The 24,450-nt window shown below is 39.8% G+C and overlaps 1 protein-coding gene across 7 annotated transcripts; it reads right to left on the bottom strand.

The window, feature by feature from the left end:
- Nucleotides 1-2,132: 2,132 nt before the first annotated feature.
- On the bottom strand, nt 2,133-23,577 carry LOC128698504 (zinc finger protein 624). Of its 7 annotated transcripts, none has more exons than XM_053790753.2 (6): nt 23,446-23,577; nt 19,200-19,418; nt 16,020-16,165; nt 6,019-6,128; nt 5,592-5,720; nt 2,133-4,418 (listed from the first exon to the last, which is right to left on the bottom strand). In XM_053790753.2, exons 4-6 carry the CDS (start codon nt 6,118-6,120, stop codon nt 2,325-2,327), a joined length of 2,325 nt encoding a protein of 774 aa, XP_053646728.1. In that variant the 5' UTR covers nt 6,121-6,128; nt 16,020-16,165; nt 19,200-19,418; nt 23,446-23,577; the 3' UTR covers nt 2,133-2,324. The 7 variants fall into 7 exon arrangements, with proteins under 7 accessions (XP_053646728.1, XP_053646725.1, XP_053646726.1 ...); XM_053790750.2 differs by lacking the exon at nt 23,446-23,577 and adding an exon at nt 23,191-23,255; XM_053790751.2 differs by lacking the exon at nt 23,446-23,577 and adding an exon at nt 23,085-23,249 and having other exon boundaries at nt 19,200-19,516.
- Nucleotides 23,578-24,450: the final 873 nt, after the last annotated feature.

Raw genomic sequence — 24,450 nt, 5'->3', positions numbered from 1 at the left:
TCCCCTTCCCTAGACCATCCCTGGTAACCTCTAATTCCACAGGTGCTTGTACAGAATGACTGTGTTTGGTATTTTCCCAAAATTATAACACTCATTACTTGGATTTACCTCTCAGGGAAAGTTCCTTGATGTCTGTGAGATCTGAGGAATCCTTCCCCTCGGAGTGAAGCTGATTTTTGGTATCATTACCTTCAGAAAGAGATTCTCTGTCATTTCAGTTTTTTTTTCTTTATAAAAATCACAACACTGTCAGAATTTATACTAAGTGAATGGGCTAAAGACACTGATGACCCACCAGGATGTTAAGAATCATTTCTTCAGTCTCAGAATGGTTGGGAAGTGGTGAAGGCAGGCTCCATACATAGCTTTAAAAGTAGGTACAATATAATGAGGCTACAAGGCAGTGAATCTGGAGTGTTAAGGCCAGGATAATTATTATTATAATCAAAAAGAAGCACTAAGCCACAAGGGCTATACAGCAAGGCCAGGATAAATCAACCTCTGCAACCACAAAATAGGCAAGTACACCACTCACAATATATATATTTTTTTTTATTAACACATCAGCCGCTTGCCACCGTGGCAGGGTGACCCAAACAAGACTGTCATCATTGCTCACTCCATCACTGTCTTGCCAAAGGTGTGCCTACACTACAGTTCAAAAACGGCACCGTATCTCCATTCCTCCTTCAGAGCACACGTCCTGTACTATATATAGAGGAAATATAAATATCTATTGCAGTTCACACAGGAAAAAATAAAAGAACAATTAATGAGTGGTATTTTACAACCATACTTAGAAAAAGCTTTTATAGGCATTATGAAGTTTTACTCGTTTTAAAGCATGTCACGATGCCCTTATTATCTAACACACCACATACAATATTAAGTATGCATCAACATCCTTTAGCTTGCAATTAGAAGTCTTATTTTTAAGTCTGTACATTTCATCCAACATTAACTGCAGGGACACATTTATCAAAGATATCAAGATAGGACCTTTGCTGTACAATATCTACAGTAACCACTTCACTGTCCACATAAAAAGAAATAATTGGAGACCTGAATGTGTATATTTCTATCAAAATAGAAATTTATGAACTGCAAATAAATCTCCATCCTACATATAGGATTCTCAACATTAATATCAATATAATGTGATATGTGGCCTAAAATATAATTAGCATAGAACATATTAAATGGCTATTGTATCATAAAATGTCAACAGTATTAAATATCCAATAAGAGCATCTTTAGCACATGACTAACAGCAACAGGTAAAAAAAAATATTTGTAAGACATCACTCATGGAATGATGATGTACATGTACACCTAAGATCTTGCAACTTTTGTACACTGGGAACCCCTCAAGGGAGGTTCCTTGGTGCTGGTGAGGGACTCTTGATCTAGGGAACTGAATTTGTGCTCCAGTTCCCTGAATTAAGCCTGAATACCTTCCATTCCCCCCATCACAGGTGCTGCATAATCCTATGGGTTTAGCGTTACCCCATGATTATAATAATTATAATGTACACTGAGAATTTTATCACAATTACAAGTATTAAATAATTTTCTCAGTTATTAGGTTGACAGAATAATGTTTGCTTAACCTTGCAGTAAAATTAGCATAAGATGACCTGAGCAACTGATGTTTGTTGTATACACATCTGAGTTTTGCCATTATGTGGGAAAGAGCAGTCAGTGCATGCTAATAAGTACAGCAAACCTGACAAAGGTGATAAAGGTCAGTTAAAAAAAAAAAAAAAATTACACAACCAGGAGTGACAACAGTCCTGAGTGAGCTGATTCTCAGGTCTAGTTTATATGTTATCTGTAACAAAAATTAAATTTAGTTAAATGGCTGAGAGAGTCATTATGTACTTGGCAACAAACCACCATATGTTATAGTATTATGTCCCCTCAAGGAAGGTTCCTTGATGTTGGTGAGGGGCTCTTGATTTAGGGAATTGGATCTGTGCTCCAGTTCCCCGAATTAAGCCTTCCACATCCCCCCCCCCAAGGCGCTGTATAATCCTCCGGGTTTAGCGCTTCCCCCTTGATTATAATAATAATAATAATAATAATATAGTATTATGTAATGTCTAGAGGCACACAAGTCTTTCACAAGTAAATAACCACTTCAAAAGCATTTATTTTGACAATGTATATTAGAATACAATTTTGTTCTGAAAGCATACAGCTGAAATATGATTTCACTGAATGTCACAAATCTGTGAATGATATATTCTATTACTCAAAAACTATATAGTACTGCATTTGATCAATAATTTGATTTGATTTGCTTAGCTTTTATGCTTAGTGCTTCATTGTGCAGAAAGAGAACTAATTGGTGTTACAACATGGATAGGATGGATCTGTACCAAACCAGACTGAAGCTTTACTGAATGCAGCATATTGCCAGACATATGTACAGCTTGTATGTGACGCATAACTGGTTCGCTGTCTTCTCTCCAAAATCCACATTCTTCACAGCGAAATTCAAAGGAACCAGGAACACGAAAAACACAATCAACAGAAGCTCCTATTGCTGCTGTCATGGAAGCTGTGACTGGTCCCATTGTAGCAGTGGTGTTAGTGAAAGTCCCAGAATTATTGGTTGATATTGCTGCTTGAGTTGTAACAATAGAATTAACTTGATGTAATGGTAAATGAGCTTCTAACTGTGCAGCTCCTGCCAGACAAGCACCACATTCACTACAGGCATAAGCTGGAGCAATACGAGTGGGCATGGCTTCAACAGAAACTGGAGATGTACGATTTGTATTTAATCCACTGTGGATGGTTCCATCTACAGCCACCTCAAAAGTGTGAGATAATGGAGGCTGTCCAGGTCTACCCACTGTAAGACGCACACGAGTAGACTGACGAGGTAAGTGGACACCTACGTGAGGAAGGAGTGCTTCTAGCCTATCTCCATATTCTCCACATGATACACACTCTGCCCTTATTGTACCATGAGTAACAAGATGATCATCTAAATTGGAAGCTGACCCTGAAACAGCACCACATATCCAACAGGACAACCCTCCGGTCATAGATGTATGATGGTGAGGATGATGAGTTGCCATGTGTGTAGTTACTTCTTGTTGGCTACAGGATGCATGGCAACACACCCCACACATGTACTGTTTATCTTTGATACGATGACGGATGAGTTCGGCTTTAGAAAGAAATACTTCACCACATGCATCACACACGTGTCGTTGTTCACGCAGAAGAGGATCCTGGCTTCCCTTCTTTCCCTTTATTCCTCTGGGTCCCTTCTTTCCAGACTCCAGGGTCTCTAAAACATGAATGAAATCAGTATTGCTTGTACTGTGAATATTCTGAAGGTGGAATAAAACATAGTTCTTAGAAGTTGCTTTGTAACCACACAATATGCAGTCAAAAGTTTGGGGATTTGCCTTGTTTAACTTAAGATCAGAGTTAGGAGATCCATTCTGAGTTATTAAACATTGCACATCTGAACGAGTATTATTGGTTTTGTAGAGAATGGTTCCACCTCCTAAATTAATGGTCTCTATCATATACGAATCAGGGTGCTTCCGTTGAATGTGAAGCTCTAGATTCATGGGATCTACAAACTTGTGGCCACACTCACCGCATATATTCCATTTACTATTTGCCGTCAATCTATCTGTCTTGCTATTCTTTAGACCTTTTGCTACACACTCTACTACTGTTAAAGGTGGTATACTTGGTAGTGCAGAATGAGTAGAGAGAGATGGCTGCGAATTGTTAGCTTGTGACACAGGAATAATTGATGATGGGGGAAGCTGAGGAGTGTGAAGAATCGTGGTCATGTTTGTGTGTATGTGAGCCATTGGTGTAGGGGCAGGAGGTGGAGGCAGGTGTGGCGGGGGTGGTGGTTGTGTCTGCTGTCCATAAGTCGGGACCTGTTGGAGAGTATCATGGTAGTATACTACAGTTGTACCCTGAGGTTCCCCTCCATGACTTAATCTCTCAGTGTGGTGAAGATATGTTGCCATATGTTGTCTCTGATGCTCTGCTAGATCTCCTTTATCTTGAAAGCATCTATCACACTCTGCACATGAGAAAACCCCACTCTTTGCAACTTCAACCCATAGTTGCTGGCGACTGTTGTGTTGCCTTTCTAAGTGTAATTCCACATTTACTTTATCACAGAATTTAGCACCACACACATTACACTGATATGGTTTATGAAGAATTCTTTGTTTATTTTTCTTATCTGCAGAGTCCTGATTTCCAGAGCCTTTCCTCTTTTTAGTTTTCTTAGCCATGCGCTGGGCTAATTTTCTACAAAGGGCTCCACGTTTGTGTTTAGTGAAGTGTGATGCTTCTTTGAAATTCCTCCCACAGACTTCACAAGTATAAGAATCGGGATGAAGTTTTTCCTTAGTTGTTTGTTCTACAACCTGTAAATTGAAGAAGAATTTAATGTAAAATTTTCATAAGTAAAGCAGTTAGCTGTAAGATCAACAGGACCATTCTAAGGTACCTTGAACTACTGACCCTTCAAGGAAGGTTCCTTGATGTTGGTGAGGGGCTCTTGATTTAGGGAATTGGATCTGTGCTCCAGTTCCCCGAATTAAGCCTGAATGCCTTCCACATCCCCCCCCCCCAGGTGCTGTATAATCCTCCGGGTTTAGCGCTTCCCCCTTGATTATAATAATAATAATTGAACTACTGATTATGTAAATATTCTGTTAATACTAAAAACAAAATGACTTTAAAAAGCTGTAAGTTTCTTGTCATTTACATAGAATATATCCTAGCACTGAATATCCTAGAAAACAGAGGATATGCAATGCATATTTACTTCACATCAAAACTATATTCCTAACTATTCATTAATGATGTAATATACACTTTCACTCTCCAGCTTTTGTGAAGTGTTCATCAGTGTTACAGCAAAATTAATTTATAATAATGGATGCTTTATTCATATTTAAAACCTCATTTGTAGACAACTGGCTCTGAGAACTGACAGTTTGTGGTAGTGTCCCTGATTACCTCAAACTCCTCCTGATCTTCAACCATTCTTCTCTATACTGGACTGAGGAAGCCACTGGAGGACAAAACATTTCCACAATAAAGATACCCAAGTGTTGAATAAGCATCTAATTTACTAACTCATTTCATACAGGATGGTGTGCATGTATGATCTAATCGGTCAACTGTAAATAAGAGAAAGTGTTTTCTTTGGCATACCAATGCACAATTTGAGAAACTGCTAATACAGGCAAGCTTCAAACATCATTGGTCAATGTAAAAAAAAATCCCTCCTTTAAAAAAATAGGTCATAGTTCCTGGCATAACAATATCTGCACTGAGCCAACCTGCTTGTGTACTGTACTTTTAAATTTTGAAGACATTCAAAACAGCAATGGAGTGAATGATGGTGAAAGAGTTTCTTCTTTTATTGGGTCACTCCTACCTCGGTGAGAGACAGCTGGTTTGTTGAAAAAAAAAAGCACTGAATAATACTTTGTCTCAAGTCGAACAATGCAATTTTTAATGAGGTTACTTAAAAATTGAAGCTTCATGTAATATACAACAAGCTAAAGCAAATCCAGTTATAGTGTTACCTGCATGACCTCAGGAGAAGAAGTTCCACCTGATCTAGGAGAAAGTTGTGATGCATTTGTAGCAGGGGATGCAGTACTGCTGCCATAGAACAGCTCTACCAGCTCATATGGTTCTACACGCCCTTCAACCTTTCACAATTATACAATTAGAATGGTTATTAAATACATGTAAATGTTAGAAAATGCACTCTACAGGTTTATTCTCTTGACTAAACTTATGTGCATACTTTGAGTAGAATTTTAGTATTTATGAGCCTGTCTAAAACCAAAGTTACAATTTCTATTACAGTACAAATAAGGCAGATACTGCATATAACATACATATAATAGGGAAAATATTTTTCATAAATACTTCAGAAGTGAAGTACATTGTATCTTTTATCCCTAACAAAGTACGTATATGAAACAAATGAAACTTAAAACATACTCCTGGAGATAACTGGAGAGGCTCTGACATAGAATTCAGAGATGCAAATCGAGCATCAGGATGTATTGCAGTCCCATTAGTTGTTTTGGTTGCTGTTGCCATTTGGACCGCTGTTGATGAGCACACTACTGTTATCGATCACAATATGGCTATACTGAACATAATGAATATGTCAAATATTATACAAGGTCATGGAATGAAATACAGGTTGGCCATCACTAATCCAGTTCCATCAGTAATCCGGCACTAATTTCGGCTAGCATGATTTCAAATTTCCGGGGTTTCCACACCAACCTGCTGCTACCGTTTGGTGGAGCTATTTACTGCACAAGTTGTTCCAAGTAAGTAAGTAAGTTTATTCAGGTATACACAAATACAGTTACATAGAATTATCATACATAGCAGCATATGTGTAGAGAACCTAGGATAACCCAAAAAAGTCAGACAGAGTGACTTATTTCTATTGGGGTCCTTTTTCTCCATTTACAGTGGACCCCCGCATAACGATTACCTCCGAATGCGACCAATTATGTAAGTGTATTTATGTAAGTGCGTTTGTACGTGTATGTTTGGGGGTCTGAAATGGACTAATCTACTTCACAATATTCCTTATGGGAACAAATTCGGTCAGTACTGGCACCTGAACATACTTCTGGAGTGAAAAAATATCGTTAACCGGGGGTCCACTGTATTGTTATAACCTGCTCACTTTTAGCCCTAGCCATGGTTCCAACAAATAAAAGAAATGCTTCTTGTTGTGTAAAGCACATACACTGTACATTGTTCATAAAAGATAAGGTGGCTTCCAAGGCACTGTTGGTCACCATGAGCTCAGCTTACTCAGACAAGACTCACGAAATCGTAATGACACAATTGCAAACAAACCATACCCCGGCCGGGATTGAACCCACGGTCAGAGAGTCTCAAAACTCCAGTGAAGGGACTTGAGCTAGAGTTCGTCACGGCCACGCTAGCTGGAGATTTGTCTGTAAAAACTTGCTTTTGTGGTCACAGTGGTGCCTGTGCTAACCTTCCTATGGTGTAGAAATATACCTAGTTGGACGAATCTTATTGTGGCTAGCTGGTCTAGCAGCTAACGCGACGGGCTGGAGTTTTGAGACTCTCTGACCGCGGGTTCAATCCCGGCCGGGGTATGGTTTACTCAGATAAGCTGTGATCAGTAAATTTGGTCCTACATATGAGATAAAAAGTCTGTGTAGTAACTGTACACTATATAAAAAAAATAATGCAGCATGCAGCACATAATGAGAAAAAAAGGCAACTGTGCTTTTGGTGTAAAACAGCAACTCTGGGGTATATTTTCGTATGGTTTCTATTGTCGTATTGTCATTTTTTTGGTCTCAATTGATAGAATGGAAAATACATTACAGAAATAGATATTTTGATTGGTTTCACGCTGGAAAGTACCTTAAAATTGAGCTCAAAGTAGCGGAATGTTCGATTTTTGCTGATGTCCAATAACTGTCCAACATTTACGGTCTAATACGCAGTCACGAATGGGTTGACATTATTTATACAATTATTACAATAATGCAGTAGTCTGCATAACAGTGAATCTTCTATTTTTTGTGTGAATAAAAATTCAAAATGGAAAGCAAGCATAATATAGAGGGGCCTGGAGACATGACTAATGAACAGAGAATATGTTATTTTGGTGGTAGGAATGTCTGCATTGTTTAATATGGACTCTACTTTGAAATTGGCATCTCTTGAAATTTGTGTGAAATTGGCCAAATTACCGATATCTGACCACTGTATTAAGTAGTTTAAATAGGTAAATGGGTAGTTTCTTGTACTCAATCAACAGAATAGAAGGAATACTAGTGAAATAGTTGAGTTTGGTAGACTGGAACAATGGAATGGGCCAAAAATGGGGCATAAAGTGGGTGAAATCACTGATGTGTAAATATCGCCATTGGGTTAAGTGTATTCTAACCTAACCACTCTGTAATTTGGCAAAATCACTAATCCAGCACCCTAGGTCCTGATGATGCCGGATTAGTGATGGTCAACCTGTATTAAAAACAAATACAGTAGACTGTCAGATAAATCATGATCTGTTAACACATTTTGCTCTAGCACAGTTGAAAAACTGTTATATTTTCAGTGAATATACTGTAAATATACTGTAAGAAGAGCAGAGTATATGGAGAGTAAAAGAAAGGTGAAGAGAGTGGTGAGAGAGTGCAAAAGGAGAGCAGATGATAGAGTGAGTTAAACAAGTTAAGAAAGCCTAGGGAAAGTATGGATTTGTCAGTTAAAAACAGAGTAGGGGAGTTAGTAGATGGGGAAAGGGACGTATTAGGTAGATGGCGAGAATATTTTGAGGAACTTTTAAATGTTGAGGAAGAAAGGGAGGCGGTAATTTCATGCACTGGTCAGGGAGGTATACCATCTTTTAGGAGTGAAGAAGAGCAGAATGTAAGTGTGGGGGAGGTACGTGAGGCATTACGTAGAATGAAAGGGGGTAAAGCAGCTGGAACTGATGGGATCATGACAGAAATGTTAAAAGCAGGGGGGTATATAGTGTTGGAGTGGTTGGTACTTTTGTTTAATAAATGTATGAAAGAGGGGAAGGTACCTAGGGATTGGCAGAAAGCATGTATAGTCCCTTTATATAAAGGAAAAGGGGACAAAAGAGATTGTAAAAATTATAGAGGAATAAGTTTACTGAGTATACAAGGAAAAGTATACAGTAGGGTTATAATTGAAAGAATTAGAGGTAAGACAGAATGTAGGATTGCGGATGAGCAGGGACGTTTCAGAGTGGGTAGGGGATGTGTAGATCAAGTGTTTACATTGAAGCATATATGTGAACAGTATTTAGATAAAGGTAGGGAAGTTTTTATTGCATTTATGATTTAGAAAAGGCATATGATAGAGTGGATAAAGGAGCAATGTGGCAGATGTTGCAAGTATATGGAATAGGTGGTAAGTTACTAAATGCTGTTAAGAGCTTTTATGAAGATAGTGAGGCTCAGGTTAGGGTATGTAGAAGAGAGGGAGAATACTTCCCGGTAAAAGTAGGTCTTAGACAGGGATGTGTAATGTCACCATGGTTGTTTAATATATTTATAGATGGGGTTGTAAAAGAAGTAAATGCTAGGGTGTTCGGGAGAGGGGTGGGATTAAATTATGGGGAATCAAATTCAAAATGGGAATTGACACAGTTACTTTTTGCTGATGATACTGTGCTTATGGGAGATTCTAAAGAAAAATTGCAAAGGTTAGTGGATGAGTTCGAGAATGTGTGTAAAGGTAGAAAGTTGAAAGTGAACATAGAAAAGAGTAAGGTGATGAGGGTTTCAAATGATTTAGATAAAGAAAAATTGGATATCAAATTGGGGAGGAGGAGTATGGAAGAAGTGAATGTTTTCAGATACTTGGGAGTTGAAGTGTCGGCGGATGGATTTAAGAAGGATGAGGTTAATCATAGAACTGATGAGGGAAAAAAGGTGAGTGGTGCGGTGAGGTATATGTGGAGTCAAAAAACGTTATCTATGGAGGCAAAGAAGGGAATGTATGAAAGTATAGTAGTACCAACACTCTTATATGGGTGTGAAGCTTGGGTTGTGAATGCAGCAGCGAGGAGACGGTTGGAGGCAGTGGAGATGTCCTGTCTAAGGGCAATGTGTGGTGTAAATATTATGCAGAAAATTCGGAGTGTGCAAATTAGGAAAAGGTGTGGAGTTAATAAAAGCATTAGTCAGAGGGCAGAAGAGGGGTTGTTGATGTGGTTTGGTCATTTAGAGAGAATGGATCAAAGTAGAATGACATGGAAAGCATATATATCTATAGGGGAAGGAAGGAGGGGTAGGGGTTGTCCTCGAAAGGGTTGGAGTGAGGGGGTAAAGGAGGTTCTGTGGGCGAGGGGCTTGGACTTCCAGCAAGCGTGCATGAGCATGTTAGATAGGAGTGAATGGAGACGAATGGTACTTGGGACCTGACGATCTGTTGGAGTGTGAGCAGGGTAATATTTAGTGAAGGGATTCAGGGAAACCGGTTATTTTCATATAGTCGGACTTGAGTCCTGGAAATGGGAAGTACAATGCCTGCACTTTAAAGGAGGGGTTTGGGATATTGGCAGTTTGGAGGGACATGTTGTGTATCTTTATACGTATATGCTTCTAAACTGTTGTATTCCGAGCACCTCTGCAAAAACAGTGATAATGTGTGAGTGTGGTGAAAGTGTTGAATGATGATGAAAGTATTTTCTTTTTGGGGATTTTCTTTCTTTTTTTTTGGGTCACCCTGCCTCGGTGGGAGACGGCCGACTTGTTAAAAAAAAAAAATACTGTAAAAATTAGTTTACATGTAAGAGTACTTTTTTTTTTTTTTAACAAGTCGGCTGTCTCCCACCAAGGCATGGTAATCCAAAAAGAAAGAAAATCCCCAAAAAGAAAATACTTTCAGAGCTGCCTCCTGGTGTTATTACTGCAACAATATTATTTGCTATATTCCTCCATTTGGACAACGAAATATGGATCCCAGGTTACAACCTATACAGATGTGACAGCGTGAACAGGCAAAAAGGGGGGGGGGGGGGGGGGGGTGGCCTGTACATTGCAGAGTCACTTGTTTGCACAGAACTGCTTAATGCCTCAAATGATGTAGTGGAAGTTTTAGCAGTAAAGATCGAGAACCAAAACCTAGTCATTGTGGTAGTCTACAAGCCTCTGGATGCAACATCCCAGCAATTCCAGGAACAGCTGTTAAAAATTGACCACTGTCTGGAAAATCTTCCAGCTCCTGCACCCAACATCTTGCTCCTGGGGGATTTCAACTTAAGGCACCTAAAATGGAGGAATATAGCAAATAATATTGTTGCAGTAATAACACCAGGAGGCAGCTCTGATGAAAACTCACACTCACAATAGCTTTTAAATCTCTGCACAAAATTCAATTTAAACCAGCAAATAATAGAGCCTACTAGACTGGAGAATACACTAGACCTCATCTTCACTAACAATGATGATCTGATAGGAAATGTCACCATATCAAAAACAATATCTCAGATCACAACATAATTGAGGTTCAGACACGTATGCGCGGAGCCCCAGACCGACATAATGAGATTAGTCACGAGGGAGCATTCACCAAATTCAACTTCAATAACAAAAACATAAAGTGGGACCAAGTAACCCAAGTCCTAACTGATCTAAGCTGGGAAGATATACTAAGCAACACAGACCCCAACTTATGCCAAGAACAGATTTACTTGGTGGCACTCGATGTAGGTACAAGGCTTATTCCTCTAAGAAAAAGGAGGAGTAGATGTAAAATAGAAAGAGACAGGAGCTCCCTTTACAGGCGACGGAAAAGAATAACAGAGCGGCTAAAAGAGGTCAATATATCTGAAATGCGTAGGGAGACACTGGTCAGAGAAATAGCAAGCATTGAACTTAAGCTAAAGGAATCTTATAGGAGTCAGGAATCGCGGGAAGAACTAAAAGCCATAAATGAAATCGAAAGAAACCCCAAGTATTTCTTCTCCTATGCCAAATCAAAGTCAAGAACAACGTCCAGTATTGGGCCCCTACTTAAACAAGATGGGTCCTACACAGATGACAGCAAGGAAATGAGTGAGCTACTCAAGTCCCAATATGACTCAGTTTTTAGCAAGCCGCTAACCAGACTGAGAGTCGAAGATCAAAATGAATTTTTTATGAGAGAGCCACAGAATTTGGTTAACACAAGCCTATCCAATGTTATCCTGACGCCAAATGACTTCGAACAGGCGATAAATGACATGCCCATGCACTCTGCCCCAGGGCCAGACTCATGGAACTCCGTGTTCATCAAGAACTGCAAGAAGCCCCTACCACGAGCCTTTACTATCCTATGGAGAGGGAGCATGAACACGGGGGTCGTCCCACAGTTACTAAAAACAACAGACATAGCCCCACTCCACAAAGTGGGCAGTAAAGCAACAGCAAAGAACTACAGACCAATAGCACTAACATCCCACATCATAAAAATCTTTGAAAGGGTCCTAAGAAGCAAGATCACCACCCATCTAGAAACCCGTCAGTTACACAACCCAGGGCAACATGGGTTTAGAACAGGTCGCTCCTGTCTGTCTCAACTATTGGATCACTACGACAAGGTCCTAGATGCACTAGAAGACAAAAAGAATGCAGATGTAATATATACAGACTTTGCAAAAGCCTTCGACAAGTGTGACCATGGCGTAATAGCGCACAAAATGCGTGCTAAAGGAATAACAGGAAAAGTCGGTCGATGGATCTATAATTTCCTCACTAACAGAACACAGAGAGTAGTAGTCAACAGAGTAAAGTCCGAGGCAGCTACGGTGAAAAGCTCTGTTCCACAAGGCACAGTACTCGCTCCCACCTTGTTCCTCATCCTCATATCTGACATAGACAGGGATGTCAGCCACAGTACCATGTCTTCCTTTGCAGATGACACCCGAATCTGCATGACAGTGTCTTCCATTGCAGACACTGCAAGGCTCCAGGCGGACATCAACCAAATCTTTCAGTGGGCTGCAGAAAACAATATGAAGTTCAATGATGAGAAATTTCAATTACTCAGATATGGTAAACACGAGGAAATTAAATCTTCATCAGAGTACAAAACAAATTCTGGCCACAAAATAGAACGAAACACCGTCAAAGACCTGGGAGTGATCATGTCGGAGGATCTCACCTTCAAGGACCATAACACTGTATCAATCGCATCTGCTAGAAAAATGACAGGATGGATAATGAGAACCTTCAAAACTAGGGATGCCAAGCCCATGATGACATTCTTCAGGTCACTTGTTCTATCTAGGCTGGAATATTGCTGCACACTAACAGCACCTTTCAAGGCAGGTGAAATTGCTGACCTAGAAAATGTACAGAGAACCTTCACGGCACGCATAACGGAGATAAAACGCCTCAATTACTGGGAGCGCTTGAGGTTCCTGAACCTGTATTCCATGGAAAGCAGGCGGGAGAGATACATGATTATATACACCTGGCAAATCCTAGAGGGACTAGTACCAAACTTGCACACGAAAATCACTCACTACGAAAGCAAAAGACTTGGCAGACGATGCAACATCCCCCCAATGAAAAGCAGGGGTGTCACTAGCATGTTTAGAGACCATACAATAAGTGTCAGGGGCCCGAGACTGTTCAACTGCCTCCCAGCACACATAAGGGGGATTACCAACAGACCCCTGGCAGTCTTCAAGCTGGCACTGGACAAGCACCTAAAGTCGGTTCCTGACCAGCCGGGCTGTGGCTCGTACATTGGTTTGCATGCAGCCAGCAGTAACAGCCTGGTTGATCAGGCTCTGATCCACCAGGAGGCCTGGTCACAGACTGGGCTGCGGGGGAGTTGACCCCTGGAACTCTCTCCAGGTAAACTCCAGGTAATTCAACACTTTCACCTCACTCACACATAATCACTGTTTTTGCAGAGGTGCTCAGAACACAACAGTTTAGAAGCATATACGTATAAAGATACAAAACATATCCCTCCAAACTGCTAATATCCAGAACCCCTCCTTTAGAGTGCAGGCATTGTACTTCCCATTTCCAGGACTCAAGTCCGGCTATATAAAAATAACTGGTTTCCCTGAATCCCTTCACTAAATATTACCCTGCTCACACTCCAACAGATCGTCAGGAAGTACATATATGGGAAAATTTGGAATGTGCTGCATTCTTTTCCCTTGGTACAACAGTGAGCCTCAAGGTATATCCACTGTCTTATGGGAAGGCCTACATGAAGTACACAACCTCTCTCACCCAGGGGTTCATTTCTGTGTCTAATACCATGCTCGGCCTGTGTTAGTAAATTAACTTTTGATCTTTTCATCATCCCATTTTGTCTTTGGATGGTAACCATGACACCAAAAGAAATGAGAGTGATCCTGGAGCTTCAAAGAAGCATGAAAGTCTTGGTGTTTTGAAGAAAATTGAGATATTAGATAAGCATAAGAGTGGCGCACATGTGATGGAAATGGCATGAGCCTATGACCTGAATGAAGCATCAGTCTGCACAATTGAAAAGAACGAGACAAAGATACAAGCTTGAGCAATGAGTAACCCTGGTTGTGACCTGAAGAGAATGACACAACTTCCCCACAGCCACAAGCCTTTGCCCACACCATCCCAACAAGTAACATCCTTCACACAATCCACCTATACAATTCCCAAGCATCCCCCTCCCCCACTGCCACACCCCTACACATAAACAATTCCCTAAGATATCCACATTTTCACACTATCTCAAGACTACAACTTGCCCAGTCCCATGCCCCCACCCACATTTTACTCAACATTTTACCCTTACATACCAGCCACATATTCAATCACTAAAGTCACCCACCACCCTCATTACTGCCTACATCACCAACTGTACACTCGCCCACCTAGTCACCCATAATCATCACCACCACCACTACACACACCAAGGCAACAAACACTTGCACCATTCCTCCACAGCTGCACTTCTACAGCCTTCTATGGCCCACACACCCTAACATGCCATCCACATACCTAGTCACATAACCATCTACCACTCACATTATCACCCTCACCAACAACTGCACACTCACTCACCCAATCACCCATCATCCATTCCACCACCCAAACCATGCCACTAATACTGCCACCCACATGGTCACCATCACACCACCTCATTGCTTCCAGTCTCCACCCCCACACCCCTCCACTACCAAACATCCTCTATCTCCCAACACTAGCCTCCAGCTCCTACCCTAACCCATCCCCCATTAGGTCCCTCACCCCCCACACCGAGCCCCAACTGCCGTAACCCTTCCTGCCTTACCCCTCATGTGTAGACCCCAACCACTCTTAATAGTTGCATTGAGTGGGACAACCAAAACAATATGCACCTCTGCGAACAGAGATGTGAATGTGGGATCTTTGACTGACACATATCACCACACAGACCTACAATCACATTTTCATTTTTTTTGACCAACACAGATTTTTTTTTTTTTTTTTTTTTGGGGGGGGGGGGTCTTGTGGGAGGGAGGTAATGATTGCAACCTTATTTTCCCCATATGTTCTTCAGTTCAGTTTACATGCATTTTTATTACACGCCATTTTCTAGAATGTAACTACTGAGTTATCCGATGGTCATCTGTACGCTAAACTCCCAATTTAACATTTATACATACAGTATACAGAAAAATTCATTAATATTAGCCTAATTAGAAATTCACTGAGACTTAAATGAAGGAATTTCTATGAACTGTACAGAATTCATAGAAATTCCTTTTGGTCATCCTACTCTACTTCTTCTCTAAATTCCCAAACTATCTTAATAACCTTTAGCTTTCTGAATTCCACTTTTGGTAACCTGCACACAGTCTTCTAATTTCTATGCTCCCAATTCTCTGAAAAATATTTATACCAAACATTGCTCTCTAATAGGATATTTCCACTGTAACTATGTCTCTTCACTGGATTGCTAAAATCACCTATATTAAAAACAACCAATTAACCAATCAGGAAGAGGACATCAAATGAAATAGTAACTGCAGAGAGTTAGTTGAGGATAACCCAAGGAAGTCAATCAATGTGGCATATTGCCAACAGTGCCCCGTGGCCTGGTGGCTCAAGCTCTCGCTTTACACAGCGAGGGTCCAGGTTCGATTCCCGGCGATGATAGAAACATTGGGCATGTTTCTTTAAACCGGTTGTCTATGTTCCCCATCAGTAAAATGGGTACCTGGGTGTTAGTCGACTGGTGTGGGTCACATCCTGGGACAAAACCGACCTCATTTGCCTGAAATGCTCTGCATAACAAGGGGCTTTCTATATAGTATGTAACTGATGTCAGCTAGGCCTGTACACCTTGTACATGTACTTGTAGAAATAAAGATATTATTATTATTATGGTATTATTTTAGATCCTACTATAAGGTGTGATACACACCAGTTGCCTAACCCACAGAGCACACGTGCATCACCCAATATTACTGTTATCTCACTTACCACACTTATTCTTCTAGATACAACTCTTCCTGCCATGCTCCATTTCATGTCTCCTAGTTCACAGCTGGTGCTCAAGCGTCCTTTAAAATCACCCAACTTCTGGGAGAATGTCCAATATAGTTTTGCTTAACCTGGTATTTGGATATCTGAAAAAAAAAAATACTGATGCCAAAAGTTAATTAAACAACTGTGATAATTAATCTTTCTTTCTTTCTTTCTTTCAACACACCGGCCGTATCCCACCGAGGCGGAGTGGCCCAAAAGGAAAAACGTAAGTTTCTCCTTTCAAATTTAGTAATATATACAGGAGAAGGGGTTACTAGCCCCTTGCTCCTGGCATTTTAGTTGCCTCTTACAACACGCATGGCTTACGGAGGAAGAATTCTGTTCCACTTCCCCATGGAGATAAGAGGAAATAAACAAGAACAAGAACTAGAAAGAAAATAGAAGAAAACCCAGAGGGGTATGTATATATACGCTTGTACATGTATGTGTAGTGTGACCTAAGTGTAAGTAGATGTAGCAAGACGTACCTGAAATCTTGCATGTTCATGAGACAGAAAAAAGGACACCAGCAATCCTACCATCATGTAAAACAATTACAGGCTTTCGTTTTACACTCACTTGGCAGGATGGTAGTACCTCCCTGGGCGGTTGCTGTTTACCAACCTACTAACTAGGGTGATAATTAATGTCGTGCAAAATATGTTTCTACCACGTTTTTTTTATCATGGGAGTTTAATGGCATAATGGTCATAACTATACAATGCTCATCTTAACTATGGGGGGAAGGGGGGATTATTCAAAATAACAAAATCATAATCTAACACAAAGTGAGAGTGAATGTATTCAAATATTTAGGAGTGGCCATGTCAGCAGATGGGTCTATGAAAGATGAGGTGAATCATAAAATTGATGAGGGGAAAAAGGTGAGTGGTGCACTTAGGAGTTTGTGGAAACAAAGAACTTTGTCCATGGAAGCAAAGAGGGGAATGTATGAGAGTATAGTTAAACCAATGTTCTTATTTGGGTATGAAGCATGGGTGGTGAATGTTGCAACAAGGAGAAGGTTGGAGGCAGTGGAGAGGTCATGTCTGAAGGCAATGTGTGGTGTAAATATAATGCAGAGAATTCATAGTTTGGAAATTAGGAGGTGCAGGATTACCAAAACTATTATCCAGAGGGCTGAGGAGGGGTTGTTGAGATGGTTCGAACATGTAGTGAGGATGAAACAAAATAGAATGACTTCAAGAGTGTATAAATCTGTAATGGAGGGAAGGCAGGGTAGGGGTCAGCCTAGGAAAGGTTGGAGGGATGGAGTAAAGGAGGTTTTGTGTGCGAGCGGCTTGGACTTCCAGCAAGCATGCATGAGAGTATTTGATAGGAGTGAATGAAGACAAATAGTTTTTAATACTTGACATGCTGTTGGAGTGTGAGCAAAGTAACATTTATGAAAAGATTCAGGGAAACCGGCAGGCCGAACTTGAGTTCTGGAGATGGGAAATACAGTGTCTGCACTCTGAAGGAGGGGTGTTATTGTTGCAGTTTTATAACTGTAGTGTAAGCATGCCTCTGGCAAGACAGTGATGGAGTGAATGATAATGAAAATTTTTCTTTTTTGGGCCACCCTGCCTTGGTGGGAATCAGCCAATGTGTTAATAAAAAAAATAATAATAATACATAATCTATAATGAGATTCTGGTTATCCAAATTGGTTAGAACAAGCCGGTGTCCAGACTTATGTATTCAAAGTTTTCAAATACAGCAGATTCACATTTCATGCAACAACAAATCACATTTTTAATAAACTTCAATTAATCTTTTGTACCCATGTAACATTTTGAGGGGAAAGTGACCATATGAACACACTGTGGAGTGTGGGGAAAATAGTATCTTATAGACACCAACAATGGAGTCCTTGGTTATGGTTTCCTTTTTTTAGCTAAGTTCTTTATGGTGATGGAATTCGTTTTTTAATAAATTCACATTAACCGCTAAACCCATGTGGGCCATTCAGCACAAGATGTTGTAGTGGAGGCTTGATCCTCTGTGACAGACATGCTACTTATTTGTACTCTCCTATATTTATGGTGCTGGAGTCAATGACAACATTAGGGTTGCCAGCATTGCCTCCAACACTAAAGGATTTACTTAAAAAGAAAACTGTAACCAAGGACACCACTACAAGCATCTACATATTATATGTAGGTTGTGTTGAGTTTTACATTGGTGAAATCTCCAGGTCTGAACATGAGGATCAATGAACACAGACATTCTTGCCAGTGAGATAATATAAACAGTGCTTGCACTGTTCATTACAACACAAAAACCATCTGATGAACTTCCCCCATGCCAAAGTGGTTACCATGGAAGCAGACAGGTGCTGTAGACCTGTTCTGATTGCCAGAACATAAATCAGACTTGTTCTTAATTTCAGAAACACTGGTCAAACTTATTCTCACTAGACAAGATACAACCATTATTGGCATGTAAAACTACATGGAGCACTGCAGTCAGCTTACTGGCCCACCTAATTTTAAAGATTCAATGATATCACCTGGCTGCTTCTCATTACAACAGGTGACATCATCTGCTCACCCCTTGTATGTATGTATGTATGTATGTATGTATGTATGTATGTATGTATGTATGTATGTATATGTATGCATGCATGCACGCATGCACACAGTAATACCCCCGTATCCAAGGGGGATACATTTCAAGGACCTGCTGTGGATACCGAAACCGCAGATAGTAGCAAACCCTATATACATATATGTCCTATACATACTTATTAAAAAGTTTAACTGATAAATTATGCACAATAAGTGGAGAATTATCACTTTTTCACTGATGGGAAGCACTTCACAGCTTCTCTTAGGCTTTGAAGAACTGCCAACTTCTCTACTTTTGCACTTTAGGGCCATTATTATGCAAAATTAAGAGGTATTTTTGGGCCACAGTAAACCATGGATAACTGAAACCATGGATACTGAATCAGTAGATATGGGGTTCTACTATATATGTACTCTTTTTACTTACTGTGTGTGAAGTGATAGTCCTGGTGGATGAAATGTCTTCTCAATAAAATGTCATAAACCACATACTGTGTCTTAAATGTTTAATGGTGGTCAAACAATATACGTACTTTACACCACACTTATATTGCACTATACTCACCCTACTACTGCATTTGTCTTGCTTACTGCATCAAAAGCTTGATGAGTTTCTTCATTATTTATGATGATGTAATTGGATGGTTGCAGTATTTGGTTTGGATAGGGTGATTGTGTCTGGCTGAGATGGAGTACTAGTGGAGTCTTCCAGCAAATCAATGTTCTGCAGATCATCTATGTTCTCTTCTAGACACTTTCTTTTCTTAACAGAAGCATCATCAATCTGTTGTGAAACCATTCTTCCTGAGATCATTTTTATTTAAAGTGTAACCAACTTTCAGCAAAAACTGAAACAGCAACAGAATGTACTCCTTCACTACTCTGAAATATGATACATAAACAATACCATGGAGCAACACTGGTGAAATGAAAGTGTGCAAAACAAAAATATATATACATAATAAATAATAATAATATCAACACTTTTAAATGGGTGTGAGGCATGGGTTTCGACTACTGCAGCAAGAAGGTTAGAGGCAGTGAATATGGCATATTTGAGAGCAATGTGTGGCATGACTATAACGAAGAAAATTTGCAGCACAGAAATTTGTAGTTAGTTTGGGGTTACCAAGGATATAATTTAGAAGTCTGAGGATATTAAATTGTTTAATCTCTTGGTACTTCCACGATGAAGATTATTATTGTAATAACAACCAAGCACTAAACCCACTAGGGTCTGCACAGTGAAGAGAGCATAGTTATTGCTGTTCATAGGATCGTCAGAACTGGGATGCCCTCGCTCCTGGTAAGACAACTATTTAATGAATAATGAATGTGTCCTTTCTGGCTATTCTGCCTGGGTGGGAGGTGGCCAATGTAGAAAAACAAAAATTCTTAATTGATTCTGAATCAGCACCTGGGTCTGACTTTATTATCATGATCACAAGGTAGATCCAAATGTATTGCTAGTAATAGTGAAGAAAAGAGAGACATTACTGAGCAAGCTTTTACTGAGGCAACATTGCATTCTGTGAAGAGCTTTCTCAAGGTATAAGATAGCAAAGCTCTACTGTAATTAATCATACCTCGAGTCCTGGGGGTGGGATGTATAGTTCCTGTACTCTGAAGGACAGGTGGGGATATTTACAGTTTGCAGGGGCAAACTAAACTGCGGTATCAGCATGCCTCTGACAAGACAGTGATATAGAGTGTGATTGCGAGAATGTTTCTTCCTTTTCACATCATCCTACCTCAGTGGGAAGCACCTCCAGGACTCGAGGTTGAAATGATGTCTCAATAAAAGCTTGTTCAGCAATGTGCTCTTTTCTTCATTACTGTTGTCAGACGATCTTTTGAAGAGCAATAACTCTAATCCTTTCTTCATTGTGCAAGTACAGAGAGATTTAAACAATTTTATAACCAGGCAAGTATCTGAACTTTAAAAAATAAAAAAAACAAAAAAACAGGAAAGGTCTGCAGTTTTTGGATGTATGATTATCAGTTTCACTCGTAATATCATAGGGGTTACACAGTGCCTGGGGGACTTGGTACCTTGTAGTGCAATGAGTACTGTGCTTGGCTCACATTCAAGAGGACATTAAGATATCCATCCAAGAAATCCAAGAAAGTCAGTGCATCATCAAGGACTGCATATATTATTTCCATTGTGATCCTTCAATCTTGTTCCCCAGGATGTGACCCACACCAGTCAACTAACACCCAGATAACTACTTACTGCTAGGTGAACAGGAAGAGCAAGTGTAAGGAAACATGCCAAACATTTTCACCCATGCCAGGGATTGAACCACAGACACTCAGTGTGTGTGTGTGTGAGGCAAGAACATTGCCAACCGAGCCATGGGTTGATGCCTATGAGGAAGGACACATTGCCAGGTCACGTAACACCAACTGTCCATTACTTAACAGTAAACAGATACGTAGAGTTAGTAAACTGTTGTTTGTTGCATCCTGAGGAAGGACCTAGAAAGAACCCTAACGAAAGCAAGCCACAATGACTGGTTTATTGGGTTATCCTGGGTTACTAACCCTTTGATGTTAATAATCTCAGGGTTTTCAAGTACAGGTGAGCCCTGCTTTACAGCGCTTCACTTTACTGCATTTTGCTAATACAGTGATTTTCAATTATACCCATTCTTCATTTATTCAGACTTCTTATAATAAATATATTCACCGCTCACTATGAGTTAAGGATGAAAATAATTTAAGGTAAGTAATGTGTGTACTGCATATGCATTTTTTTAGGCCTAGCTTTGTTGCTTAATATATGATTATGTTATCAGCCTTTTTCTATGCATTTGAAAATTAAAATAAGGCACTTTCACTTTACAGAAGTAGTTGAAAACCTAACCTGCTGTATAAATGGGGTCTACCTGTAGAAGAATACAGCCTCCCCTCACTTAGCAATGTACTCGTTTACTGACGACTTGGACTTACGACGGCCTCTCTGACTAGTATTCATACCTAGATAATATATATTAGAGCAGATTTCCTCTACTCTGTTTATTACAATATACAGTCCACTACTGTATAACTATTTAAAAAATATGCCAGAAGTGTTACAAATGATGCAAAGGTAACATTAAAACAATACCAAACATGGCTGACACAAACCCACTACCATTATAGTATGCTCCTCACTTAGTGACGAATTCATTTACTGATGTGGTTTTAGGAATGGAACTCTGTTGTTAAGTGAGGAGAGACGGTACTATGTGATAATACTGTATTTACTGTCATTATTAAATACAAACTGTATATATAATATGATACTTAGGCTAGGTAAGATAAGATTTCCAATGTTAAACTTATTTCAAATCACGACCCACACCAGTCGACTAACACCCAGGTACCTATTTGCTGCTAGGTGAACAGGACAACAGGTGTAAGGAAACGTGTCGAAATGTTTCCACCCGCCGGGAATCGAACCCGGGCCCTTCGATATTACTGGGTTACCCAAGATACTTTACATGTAAGAAAATTATACAAATTTAAACATGTTTAATACAGCCAAAACAATTTAGTGTAGAGAAAATATATGTACACAAATGTATGAAGGTTTATAACTAAAATGAACATTATGAGGCAGTCCCGGGTATTAGTAGAAACTTGAAACACCTGCTGTGCCTGTTCACCTAGCAGTAAGTAGGTACCTGGGTGTTGGTCAACTGGTGTGGGTTGCATCCTGGGGGTGAAAATTAATGGACCACAGTGGAAATAAGAGAATCTGATGAGGTCCTGACTTCACTGGGCTTTCCTGGGTTACTAACCCAATGGTAATAAGTTATTTTTACTTTTTTGGGGTTTTCCTCAGTAATTTACACATATGTTAAACTATGTATAATTGTACTTGTCTGTAACTGTACCTAAATAAACTTACTTAACCCTCCAGATTAATAATACCAACAAACTCTTCATTCCTGATTATATTCACGAAGCACTAAACCTGTAGGGGCTACTTAGAACCTGGTTATGGAAGATAATCTGGATCGATTCAGTGGGAGAGCTCCAATTCCCTGGATCAGGAACCTACACATACCTGTCAGTGGTTTGCAAAGGCAGTACCTGGCTGGCTGGTCCATGAGGAAGTGCTAAACCTGTAGGGGCTACATAGCACTTGGGAATGGAAGATAATAGGGTATGATTCAATAGGAGAGCTCCAATTCCATGAAACAGGAGCCCACATATACGTTAGAGGTATGATAGGGAAGGAACTAGACAGTACCTGGCTGGCTGGCCCATGTCACTAGCACTACTTCCCTACACTTCCTCGTACACTCACACACCTGCCTGAGTGCCTCCATGGAGTGCCTCTCTGCCTGGCACTCACCCAGGTTCCTCGGTTAATAGGGGAGGTTTAAAGCCTATCGACTACACTAGGGTCATGAAGGCTACACGATGTAACCTTTCCACCACAAGAACACTTTAATACCTTAAATGGAGAGTACAGTCAACTCTCAGCATATATACACCGAGAGAAATACATGTGGTCACCCAGGTCACGGTGCAAGATGTTAAATAAGAGGCATCATCCTCACCATGGATCAAGAGCACTACTGTTGTTGTGTACCAGGTCTACCAACCTACCTCACCATCTATTCTCCCACACTTATATACAAATGTTTTACAATTTACATCTATCAGACTTATAATAAATATAACTTATCTTCAAAACTATACTAGTAGAAGTCTTTATTAAATTTATAAGGCCAGAAGACGTAAATAATAAAGGTATCATAGTGACAGCCTTGTGGGAAACAAAGTAGAAATTTAATGCGTTTTATCATACTTACTATTATGGGGAGCGTTAAACCCGTATGGATTATACAGCTCCTATGGGAAGGTATGGAAAGTATTCAGGCTTAATTCAAGGAAGTGGAGCACAGATCCAGTTCCCTAGATCAAGAGCCCCTCACCAGCATCAAGGAACCTCCCGGGAGGGTTTGTTATTATACTGTAAATAGATAAAATATAATCTTAACTTGTTATAAATATATAGAAGTTACAGTGATTATTTTACAGTTTATTTAGTTATAGTACAATTATAGTATAAATACGACTGTATTTTCTACAGGTGTCTAATGGAATTAAGTCAATGATTTTTTTGGGGTTATCATAGGTAATGTACACATGTTATTATGTATGATAATTGTACTTATGTGTACCTATGCTTAAATAAATTTATTTATTTATTTATTTATTAATCTGAACATGATACAGTGAAATATAAAGTTATTACAGTGTAACATGCCAAAGCCCCTTGTATGCAGAGCATTATGGGCAGGCTTAAAATTAACTTAAGATTAACTAAGCAATGATATATTCAGTGGTAAATACATTATTGTACACAGATAACAATTAAGCACAAATGAGTATTACAAAGACAGGTCATATGGTCATTTACTGTGTTACTGTGCATTCAGTAGATTGGAGTATTCTGTTAGGTAATGTAATTAAAAAAAAAAGTTTGATTGGGTCACAGGTTAGACATTTATGAGATACAATAATGAGAAACATTTACGAGATATGGTCATTTAGAGAGAATGGATCACAGTAGAATGACATGGAAAGCATATAAATCTATAGGGGAAGGAAGGCGGGGTAGGGGTCGTCCTCGAAAGGGTTGGAGAGAGGGGGTAAAGGAGGTTTTGTGGGTAAGGGGCTTGGACTTCCAGCAAGCGTGCGTGAGCGTGTTAGATAGGAGTGAATGGAGACGAATGGTACTTGGGACCTGACGATCTGTTGGAGTGTGAGCAGGGTAATATTTAGTGAAGGGATTCAGGGAAACCGGTTATTTT

This window comes from Cherax quadricarinatus, chromosome 88 (assembly GCF_038502225.1).
Source record: "Cherax quadricarinatus isolate ZL_2023a chromosome 88, ASM3850222v1, whole genome shotgun sequence".
In the NCBI taxonomy this organism is placed as follows: Eukaryota; Metazoa; Arthropoda; class Malacostraca; order Decapoda; family Parastacidae; genus Cherax; species Cherax quadricarinatus.
Note: the sequence above shows the minus strand (reverse complement) of the source record. Positions and strands in the feature narration are given on the sequence as shown.